The 12,214-nt window shown below is 38.0% G+C and overlaps 1 protein-coding gene across 5 annotated transcripts in view; it reads right to left on the bottom strand.

The window, feature by feature from the left end:
- DOCK9 (dedicator of cytokinesis 9) overlaps positions 1-12,214 on the bottom strand; it is a 134,780-nt gene that overhangs the window by 97,708 nt on the left and 24,858 nt on the right. For all 5 annotated transcript variants that reach the window (XM_054162926.1, XM_054162928.1, XM_054162924.1 and 2 more), the window contains exon 2: positions 306-422. In XM_054162926.1, the coding sequence (XP_054018901.1) occupies positions 306-422 (117 nt within the window). The remainder of the gene's footprint in view (positions 1-305; positions 423-12,214) is intronic.

Genomic DNA, 12,214 nt, shown 5'->3' with positions numbered 1-12,214 from the left:
CTTGGTGCTGATACAGTCCCTAGACAGTTCTGATATCAACACGCAAAATGACATCTCTTTCAAAAGGCAGTAAAATTGATAAGTTGCAGAATTAGGCCTTAAAATCTGAAACAACTTAATACATTATGCTATTTCTTCTTCTGTAACCTATAGCATAAATTGAGCAGTGTAGAGGAACTCACAGGAAGGATTTTTTTGGTAGCTTAAAGAGAGTTACAAGCCAAGGAAATTAAAGTTATCATCCCATGATTATTACTGTTAAAAATCTGCCTTACAGAAAAAAAAGGTAAGGAGGATTAAATTACCTGAAAGTCATCATAAGGGAACAGTAGCATCTCACGTAGAGGATCATTTAAAATCTGTGTTTTTCTCTGAACGATGACATTTTCATAGTCTATTGGCTCTATGAGCTTTGGCTTTGCCTAGGGAAAAAAAAAAGGAAAATAAATTCAGGAATTCAGGTATACGCAGGGAAAATTACAACTGTTGGCTCACTTGAAGTTACCCTGACAAGAGAAAGACATATACATGTTCAATACAGTCAGAAAGTTCACATATCTGGACACCTTGTTCAAACTGCCAAGCACCACCACCACTAGAGCACCAGTTCTACTAACCAGTAGCAAAGGAAAGCTGTCACCTGAAAAGGACAATGGATTTTTATGTGGTGCTCTATGTGAGCAGCATTTTCATCCTTTTGTCCCTGGTGCTGAAGAGCTATGTCCTTCCTCCTATTAATTCCCTAATGGGTACACATGCAAAAAAATCCAACCAAAACCAACCCGCCAAAAACCCAATAAACTACCAAACCACAACCAAACGTAAATCACTTCTCTAGCACATCTCATTCAAAACCCAAAGATGCATATACTGCAGCTTCAGAAAGCATCCAGTTCATTGTAAATGCATGTCTCCACCCTATAGCCAAAAGACAGGCCCACCAGCACAAGCATAAAATTGATAAAAAAGAATCTCAAGATTAAAATAAGCATTGCTTACACACTGTGAACACAATATTTAAAAAGAAGCCTCCCTCATTACAAGTTTTTTAAAACCCAAAGCTCTTAGGAGCTGAGGTCCTGAATCTCTAAGTTAATGATACAGAAGTAGTTAGTGGTACCAGAAAGCCACACCGTCCACCTATTCAATGAGTAGAGCACCTGATTTGCAGAAATACAATTTCTGTAAAAATTAATGAAGCATTTGCTTCCTCAGATTCCTCCAAAATGTTACTCATTTCTTTCTTAGTCATTTGTCAGATTCAAACGGAAGAGGATGTTTTATCAGTTTGAAGCAGATATGAAAAAAGAAAACAATAAACAGCACACTGACACTGGCATCTAGCCAAAACTAAAACACCACAAGGAAGCAGACTCTCTCAAGCTCTTCAGAAAAAGAAGATTTTCTGGTCTATTATTGCATGCAATAGGAAAAACAAGATGCTGGATAGGTACGGTATTGTTGAATGTGATTTATGGACCAGCTAACACAGATAAAACTCAGCTCAGTAAAAACTGCAATATCAAGTTTACAGGCACTGAAAGTCAGTCTTTCAAACAAGACTTAACTGTTCCTATTGATTTGTAAAAAAAAAAAAAAAAAAAAACAACAAAACAATATTTTTATTTCTCTAAAGTAAGAAAATGCTAAGAGTACAGGTCTCCATGAGATCCAGCATTCAAGCCGGCCAGTGTTGTAGGAAGACAAAACAGGGAGTTATCTGCCATACTGCTCTGGGTTTTTTGGTCAGGTATGAAAACTTATGAGAAATAAGAAGCATTTCATAACAGCAGTCATGACACCCACATGGCAACCATTGTTATCTGCTAGACTATCATTTATATAGCTATTGAAAGGTTTTGATAAGCGGTATCAAAAGCCAACAGATAAAAAGAATTTTAAGTTAGTTCAATCATTGCCTACATTACATATTAGAGAAAATAAGAGTACTTTTTTACTGCAAGTTTAAGTTGAGACAAATGTTATCTTCTCATTAAACAAAGGATGGCCAGGTTAAGCACACTGAGTGTTGTTAGCTTCATGTTTCAAAACATCATTTGCCTTACAAAATTGTACTTAGCATATACACCTGCAAATTAACAAGTCCCCATAAAGAACAAAACAGAGGTACAAGCACTAGTAGGCAACACAGCATATAAATTGATGAATATATATGGTCTTATTTATTTCTCAACACTGGCCTGAGGTAAGACACTTTGGACTAATATGAAGACTGCTTTTCTGCCCCTATACACTGCACTGGTTAGGCCGCACCTTGAGTACTGTGTCCAGTTCTGGGCCCCTCAGTTTAGGAAGGATGTTGACTTGCTGGAGCGTGTCCAGAAAAGGGCAACAAGGTTGGTGAGGGGCTTGGAGCACAAGCCCTATGAGGAGAGATTGAGGGAGCTGGGGTTGCTTAGTCTGGAGAGGAGGAGACTCAGGGGTGACCTTATTGCTCTCTACAACTACCTGAAGGGGGCTTGTAGACAGGCAGAGGTTGGTCTCTTCTCCCAGGCAACCAGTACAAGAGGGCACAGTCTCAGGCTGTGTCAGGGGAGGTTTAGGCTGGAGGTTAGGAGGAAGTTTTACACAGAGAGAGTGATTGCCCACTGGAATGGGCTGCCTGAGGAGGTGGTGGGGTCGCCATCGCTGGGGGTGTTCAGGGCGAGGCTTGACAGGATGCTTGGTTGTATGGTTTAGTTGATTGGGTGGTGTTGGATGATAGGTTGGACACGATGATCTCGAAGGTCTCTTCCAACCTGGTTACTTCTATTCTATTCCTTAATACTAAACATCAGTAACAGATCTGTATCTTATTGTCCTATGTCCACAGCACACACTCAAAATATTAATTGTCCAAGTTGGGTTATTTTCCAATCAACTTAAAATCTCATATGTATCCCAGAGTATTTTAAATATTTCATTAACCATAACAAAGGAAGGGAATAATGAGTAACACTGCCATGTAAACTTTAGGGCAGTGGGAGGGAATAAGCTGCTATAGAATGATGTAAAAAAATACCATAATGTGCATATACAGCAATGACAGACTTACTGACAAATTCAAAACTTCTAAATCACTAGGACTTGAAAGAATGAAATGCATTAAGTCACCTGTTACCATGCTTACATAAACATGGACATGTTTACTGGGGCTACAAGTTAATACAAAGAATAGACAGTTACACAGGCTTTTCTGCACAGTGTTTCTTCCATAAACAATAATTACATTTTCCTCTTCTTTCCTTTTTCTTATTTTTAAAATTTAACCTTGAAGCCTGAAAACTCTTCTCTTCACCTAAGTCTCCAGGGGTCTGCAGCAGAAGAGAACAGGGATTTCCAAAACTCACGTCTAAATTACTGAGCATTATGGTTTTATTTATCAGTATTTTGTTGACGATCAGGGTCTAGTTAAACACAAGAACACTTTCACAATTCAAAAACTTTCAGAAGACCTTCTGTACTACCAGGATTTACCTTGGCTTGTTAATACAGATGCAATTCTAGTTGTTTTATTTCTAGCCTACTCTGTGATTTCTTTTGGATACGAAGTAAACACGCTGGGTCCTGTGAAGTTCTCTTACCAGTACAGAGACTTCTAACCCTAGAATCAGACTTGGGCAATTCTCTGCTGGACAGAGGAGCTCTGGCATCTCACATTTTATACTGCTAGTGAATTTCCAAGCAGAGAAATGGACTAGAGAGGTTCCAGCTTCCCAGAAACATCATCTGATTTGATAAGCACTTAGTACTTCTGACTTTCAAAATGCAACGGGATAGCACTGTACTAATTTGGTATCTTAGCACGACAGCAGTTCATCCCAAGTAAGATTTTAAGGCATGGACTCTTCTTGCTCATTAACCTCAAAAAGGTTACGACAATCTAATTCAAATAACAGGAAAACAAGAGAGCACACATACTAACATACTGTCACTGAAAACAGCAGGTGGCTCCTCTTGTGAACCTACCCACTTATCCATGAAAGTTAGTTCAGGCACATCACTCCATCAAATAGCAGGGTTTCAATATCACATGGGATGTTTACAGTTATAAATACGCAGTTCCCTAAACTCCGTAACAGACTCTCCGTGAACTACATTTAAAACAGTTAAATGAATATTACAAACATCATCTTGCTTCCTTAAGTTCTGAGAGCTGATTCTGTCTCATCTTGATAAAGAATACTGAAAAAAAAACAACCCACCTCAACTGTTAGGTAAATTACATGATAACTGCTCATAGAAAAGGAAGACATCCACATGTGAAAAGAATGTATTAGGCAATAGCTGATGAGAAGTAATAAAAGAGTAAACCAGAAGCTTCCTGTCCAAAATGCTTCTGAGGACTACTGATACAATTCTAAGATTTCTAATTGGGAAAACAAGTTCTGCTGTTGACATTTTGTTACACTGACCAGCAACATTATCAATCTTAGTTATGACCTTACTGTACCGTATACAAGTGAGAAAATACCTACTTTAACCATGGCAGTAAAAATCTACAACAGTATCACAACCCAATGAAATAAAAGCAGGCCCAAATGTTGGTGTTAAATGAAACATAGCACCTTACTTCTTACTTTATGCCTACAGCAGTACACTTGTTGTAAAATGTCTTTGCACCATCTCATCTAGTTTTTCCTCAATAAATTAGAAAGTAGAAGCAAAAAGAAATATTATACCACCTATAACTATATGCCATATGTAAGCTTGTCTACATACGTTACCGATTAGGAGCAAAAAAGCAACTAAAATGAGAGCCAAGACATTTTTTATGTGACCTATGTGGAAACTAAATGTTCTTCCCTTGAAATATTGTCCTTTGTTTTGAATGCTCCCACTTAATCTGAAAATTAAAACAAGGGAGGGATTAATCCATTAAATAATACCTGGAAAATTGTAAGGATGTACTTCACAAGTGGTTTTAAAGAATCACAGTCATGTTTTACACTTTTTAAACTAAGTACATATGCTTGCTGATCAACTGCAGTACTCTAAGTATTTGCAGAAACACTAATATCCTCTCTGAGTATTCATGGGGGAATAAAAACAGTTCTAAATAAAGTTAAACATTCCAAAGGCAGGAAAGCACACACAAGATTAGCTCATATTGTACTGATGAAAATCTGGACCAGAAATCAGAACACACCCATACAAAAACCCCGTGTTTTACTAACAACTGCTCTGAAGAGAACGATACTAAAAAATCACTGCAAAGGAAAAGAAAATTTGTCTTACTAACACAGGTGTAAGGTTTCAGTTATATACAGTAGTAATTCCTATAAAGTTACAGATATGTATTACTAAATATAGATAGCCAAAATGTTTCAGTTCAATTCTTAAACACTCGAGCATGAAGCTCAAGTAAGATGGGGGTACCATAATTTGAGTATCACAGCTCGCACTAACTTTAACCCCAGCCAAACAGATAAAGAAATCATCGTACTTGAATCCAGCAATTAAGCCTGAGATAATACTATGCAAAATTGAAATTTCAGCAAAAATTATCAAGTACTTCTACTGATACATAAATTGCTAGTTTAATAATCCTCCCCTGTTACTTGAAAACATCCTAGCTGGAGAGAGTTGGTGGGTTCATTACAGACTGGTTACGTTCCTTTCGCTGTACTATTAAAATTCCAACAGAACTAAGTACTTACCAATATTTAAAAAATAATAAGGGGGGGGGGAAGGTTATTTGATTACTTCCTCCACATGCAGAAATATTTTTTCCCCTCACTGGAAACGATTTTAAAACTTCAGTTCTCAGGACATTTAAGTAAAATTTAACCATTACACCAACAATCTTTGGAGAGTTCAAATAAATGTTGATTAAAAGAAATGCTGGTCAGCTAAACAGAGGTGCTAGATTATTTTAAAGCGTAACTAGTTCTCATGCTAGGTTCAAAGAGCTGTGCAACTATGCTAGACAGACCAGACACCAAAAAGCAGCTAGTATGAACCGCAAATTTCAAATTTGCACTTAGAGAGAACCAGAGATTTCGTAATCTAGAACAGGGAAAAAAAAAAAATATTTAAAAGACAAACTACACACAAAGAATCAAAACCTAAATCTAAAACATAACTCCTTCATAAGTCAGACTACTATAACTTCTCATGAGCATCAGATTAAGCACTTTTTCCACTGGCAGAGAGAACTGGAATTATTAAAAAGGAAAGACATAGCTTGTTTAAACAATTCTTACCAGCACTACCACAGGACTCTCCACTTCTGTTTCACAAGGACCTGCATCCTTGCGGTGCTGAGACTCTTTCTTAGGATTTCTGATTGTTCTTGCCTGCATTCTTTGCTTGAAAATACAAAAGGCAGCAAAACTGTATGCTTTTTGGCATCAAAGCAATCAACATGCCAGTGACCCAGTGGAAACAATAGCTTTTTCTCTGGCGCAAGGAGCAGAAAGTACAAACTAGTCTAACTTCTCAGCTGCAGTTTGCTAAATCTGTCATGGTGGGAGTGCATGACAGAGAAAGGCCAGCCCCCCAGCATGTTGTATTCCTCTGGAAAAAAAAAAAAAGGTGGCTCACTCCACTGCCTTAAGGCTGAGTTGAACACAGAAGAGAATTGTGCATTCTAAAATGACCATGTAAAACAGTCAAGTCTTTTCCAGCACTTACAAAATCAAGGCTTCTTTATTTTAAAACATTTTTGTTGTAAAAATTGACCACCTTTTGACAACTGGGTGTCTTTAGAAGTATAAAGCCCTAAGTGCCACCTTTTTTTGTTTGTTTTTAAACATTACTATAACTTACCTAAGGTACTTTCAACAGCCAGTCGCTAACCAAGTGCATTCTCCAGGAACACTGCCCCAGATATGTTGCTGCTCTTAAAGCGTAGGGTGAAGATGCTCTTTTTAATCATAATGCTAAAGTCTTATTAAAAATTTACCTTAACATCAAACTGTCTTCACAGTGTTATAAAAAAACCTAAAAATTTAAATAATCTTACAGACTACAAATGTAGTAACTCAAAGATGATTTTTAAATCCTCTTTGCATCTTCAAATGTTAAATGCTTAACCCTTCCAGTAAGCTACTGGTTTACCACTTTGTTAGTGCTCTCAGCTCATATCTCCCTTCTCAGAACTCTAGTACTGCAGATGCCCATCTCTCATCTTAAAAAAAAAAAAAACAACACACCCAGAAGACAACACCAAAATAGTCATATATTTTGACTAGTTACTTGAGAGAACCTCAGCTCTCCATCCATGAACACCAGCTACCTGTCACTTGCTGCCTTTGGCTTCCATAATATTTTCACTTTGCTGACAGTACAAAGCACTGAGTGGGTGTCTCCCCTTGTCTTGTGAAGAGTTTTAGGAAGTGTCTCTTGGCCTCATGACTCAAGGTTACACAGTGTTCTGTTCTTGTCCTTAACTACAACATAAACCCAAATCATGCATCAACTACTGGCTTGTAATACTATCTATTTTCCCATTATACTGCTACTTACAGACACTGCTCAGCATATACACACTGGCAAAATAAGAGGCAACCGTGTTTATGAAAATCATTTATGTACAATTCTTTAGCACAAAGCAATTTTGGAAGGAACCTAGTTGCTATCTTTTGAAATTTTGAAGGTTTGACTAACTTAGCTCCCTCATGCAGTAGTTTCAGCATACAACTGTATGCTAAATTCCTCCTGAAAAAAAAAAACAACCACCAAACAACCACACCATGAACTATGGTGAGCATTTTTCTCTAGGTTTTGAGAAGGCTATTATGGTTTTCCCTTTGTTTCTTTTTAACACTAATGAGTTGCAACCTTCAAGTACACAAACCTCAATGGCTGTATTTACCAATCAAAAATACATCTGAGAGAAAATTCAACTCACCAGAGAAGCACATTCTTATTTTAGATTCCCTGTCCACTAGAGCAACCAGACAGCTGTGAAAACTAAGCCACCACCTTCATTCACTTCTCAGCTCCATTACACTGCTTTGGATAGTTAATTACCTCATTTCAATAAAACCAACATCCTAAATTTAACTTGACATGGATTTTTGCCTATTTTCTAATAGAAGAGAAAGTCACCTTAACCTGCAGTAAGCAGATCAAGTTATAGAGAAACACACATATCCTCTTTTATTGCTAGTATTTTTAAGAAGGTACAACTTCAGGCACAGGTTTCTTACCCTTCAAACCCAACATAAGATAATAATATCCCTTTCTTTTCCTTTTCTCTCTGCTCTTACAACTGCCTAAGATGCTGTTGTATCAGCTTACTGCAATCATGAAATTGAATCTGACCACTTGATTGCCCATCCCATCCACAGTGCAAGCACATTTATAAGTGGATTGAAAAACAAAGAGTATAAAATCTGCTATTAGTCGAGACAATAATGATTTACTATGCTTCTGTCTTTTTCTCTAGGGAAACCAAGTTCAATGCATTTACTTTTTAAACAGTCTTTCTAATATATAGACACTGAACTCTGGAAAACAATACTGGGTAAAGCTTCTTTAAGAGTTAAGAAGGGAACCAGCAGTTTAGTCAAATTTACAAAAACAGATCTTCCTGTGTACATCAAGGTAGACAATAGTTCAAGAACATTTAGTTACGCTTTACTTTTCTTTTGCAACAGCCTCTTTTGTTTTCAGAAAACGGAAGTACAGAACAGCTTAGACTAAATTACACCATTACTTGAGGATGCAGCTGCCAAACAGGAATTTATTTCATTGAGATGGGCTGCAATTATAGTTAACTGCCGCCAGAATGCACAACCTTATTATGCACAAGGCACTCACAAACACTCACACTAACAAAGATTTTTAAATATTGTATGTATGGTTAATTTAACAAAGGACTCTACTTTTAAACTGCAACACTACTTTATCCTGATCAGGTACTTCTCTTGTATGCATCTGGATTACATTAATTCAGTATAGATGTGAGTTTCTGCCCCACGATTCTCCCTATTCTTCTCAAAACACGATGAGGGACAAAAAGAAAGCCAGTATTTTTATAACATCAGTTTAAAGACACAGAATCCCACAGAATCACCGAGGTTGGAAGAGACCTCAAAGATCACCAAGTCCAACCTGTCACCACAAACCTCGTGACTAAACCATGGCACCAAGTGCCGCACAGAAGCTACTTGTTTCTTACTGAATGGCAAATGTGATTTCTAGCTTGCATTTCACTAACACACATACACAATTAGAAGAGTTTCTTTTATTTTTAACAACAAAAGCATGAAGCAGTACCTCCAGAGCTATATCCTGCACGAAACAGACCTTAACTGCTACACCAGTGTGCATTTCCAACACGTATTTTCCTGATGAGGTCTGAGTGATTACCTCCTCAATAATTTAATTCACAATTTTAAAAAGTCAGGTTAAGAAAAAGAAAAAAAATTCAACAAACTGATGAGATAGTGCTTATCCAGGCACAGGACAGTCAAAAGAGGTAAGCTACTTTAAGAAAGAGAGAGATTTCAAAATTTTATCAGTAACATGTTACAGTTGAAAAAGCAAAAAAATGAAAATCAGGATGCTAAGACATGCTGAAGCATATCATCTTGTTACATGGCATGTGCTTTTCAGCCATTTAACTGGAATTTTTAAAAATCATTTTAAAAAAGCTATTACTAAATTTGTTGCATAAGGCAGTTACCTGAATAAGGACCAACAGAGAATCCAGGAAAACAATGCATGCACAAGAGGAATGTCACTGCTGGTCTGAATTTTTAGCATGGCTCCCAAAATTGCACAAAATTACTAGCTAAATAGAGACCTACCTGCAAAATAACTCAGACTATTATGGAAACCATGCATTTCATCTCTTTTCAAACCACTGGCTTGAAGGACTTCCCACGCTACTTTTAATAAGAGATACTTCTAATATTACTTCCAATAGCCAAATAATAGGCTCACTTCTTGTATCATACACCCTTAAGGAATTATCTATGTTAAAAAAAACAACACACAACCACCACACATTTTCAGTATTCCCTTCATACCCAAGTGATTCATTCAGCAAATCTGCTGCCCAAAAGACAAGCTCCCCACATACATCACCTTGTTTCCTTTTCACCCCAAACGCTTGCTTTTCTAATGCTCTCAATACCACATAATCACAGTATCACAGCATCACTAAGGTTGGAAGAGACCTCAAAGATCATCGAGTCCAACCTGTCACCACAGACCTCATGACTAGACCATGGCACCAAGTGCCACATCCATTTGCAACAAGTTATCCATGGGTCAGCATTCTGCCCTTGTGCCCAAGAAGGCCAATGGTATCCTGAGGGGCATTAAGAAGAGTGGGTCCAGCAGATCAAGGGAGGTTCTCCTCCCCCTCTACTCTGCCCTAGTGAGGCCCCACATGGAATACTGCATCCAGTTCTGGGCTGCCCAGTTCAAGAGGGCCAGGGATCACTTGAGAGAGTTCCAACAGAGAGCTACAAGGATGATTACGGGATTGGAGCACTGCCTTATGAGGAAAGGCTGAGAGATCTGGGGCTTTTTAGTCTGGAGAAGAAAAGACTGAGAGGGGATCTAGTAAATGTACATAAATATATGAGGGCTGGGTGCCAAGACAGAAGGGACAGCCTCTTCTCACTTGTTCCCTGTGATAGAACAAGGGGCAGAACTTCTTTACTGTAAGGGTCACAGAGCACTGGAACAGGCTCCCTGGAGAGGTTGCAGAGCCTCCTCTGGAGACTTTCAAAACCAATCTGCTGTGGTAGTGGGGTTGGACTCAAAGATCTTCAGAGGTCCCTTCTGACCCCTAACATCCTGTCATCCTGCAGGGCAACAGGCAGCATATGAGAATTTCCTCTGAACTGTGACGGAAGAAATAACTATGCAGCCTCACTGTAGAAACAAGCCAAAACCTGGGCTGTTTGGTTTAATGGCACTTGCTCACTCCAAGTCCCACTTACAATCCTCATCAATATCGCTGTTGAATGGCCAAGATCAGCATTGACTAAATCTACCAGTTACATCATTAGCTGTTGTAGGAGAAGAAATGTTGCTTAACCTGTAACAGCTAGAGGAAGGAGAGAATAAACACAGAATGAGAGAATAAACAGACTTTTACATGTCCTGTATATGTGAAAACAGAAGGATTTGGCAACATCATTTACTAAAACCCTACAACTGTTCTCTAGTTCTTTGTGGCTCTTTAAATTCCCTGGTAACTCACAGCATCTCTTAATAAATAATTTTCCAAAACTATGGAGGTGTTTTGATGTTTTTCTTTTTTTAAGGGTGGGGGGAGTGTTCAGGTTCGGGTTTAGTTTTTAAAGCTGTAGCTCATATGAAAATATGGATCCACTTTAGCAGAACAATAAGCACCATTAAAAGCCAATACTTCTTGCTTTCATCTGTATTAGTAAGAGATATTCTGGCTCTGTCTTCCACACTTGGCAGTCTGCCTTGCAGCTGTATTAAAGGCATAACATTTCACATGTCAGTGGATGATTCAGTGCTATACCTATCTTAATGCTGCCAAGTTTTGTAAATGTCCTGGAAGAATACATTCACAAGTTCAAGAGAAAGGCTCAGCCAACTGATAGCAGATGGAATACAGCATGCAATTTTATCTGGCAATTTCCCGCCATACACACTATGCTTTGATGAAATAGAAAAAGACAGAAGAAAGTCAAGAAGAGTCATTCCTCCTATGGCAAATACTTGCAGTCCAACCAATAGAGAGTACATTCTCTAGTAGAGAGAGGAGAAAAGAAAAAAGGGGGAAGAATGAGACAAAGCATAAGACAGACAAGTATGCTACATACCATGTAACTTTTCACATTCATATTATAACTAAAATACTCCCATTTCACTGACTTTCCATGTTAAAGCAAGAGTTAAGCTCATTCTGGAACAGGTAGAATAACAGTCCCACTTTGGAGAGGCATCTCTTTGTATCAAAGTCATCATATAAATTTCATATTTTGCATTACAGTTAAAATTACTCTCAAGACATCACATCCAGGGAGCAAGTAGCCCATACAGAATAAAGATGCTGAGATACCACACAGAAAAGTATTACAAGTAGGTTGCATCCATGACAAAAAGATAATGCCCAAGCAAAGACCTGGATTACTACTCAAGAAGGTGGACTGAAAAAAAATCACCTGCCTGTTTTAGTGGCAGCATTAAGTTAAATGATACTCCCAGTCAGTGTCTCTATTGGGTCCATAACATTTTTTAAAAGAACTATTTCATGGAATAAAAATGTTGG

The sequence above is a fragment of the Dryobates pubescens genome, chromosome 7 (genome assembly GCF_014839835.1).
Source record: "Dryobates pubescens isolate bDryPub1 chromosome 7, bDryPub1.pri, whole genome shotgun sequence".
NCBI classification, from domain to species: Eukaryota; Metazoa; Chordata; class Aves; order Piciformes; family Picidae; genus Dryobates; species Dryobates pubescens.
The sequence above is the reverse complement of the archived record's forward strand: the minus strand, read 5'-3'. Positions and strand labels throughout refer to the sequence as shown.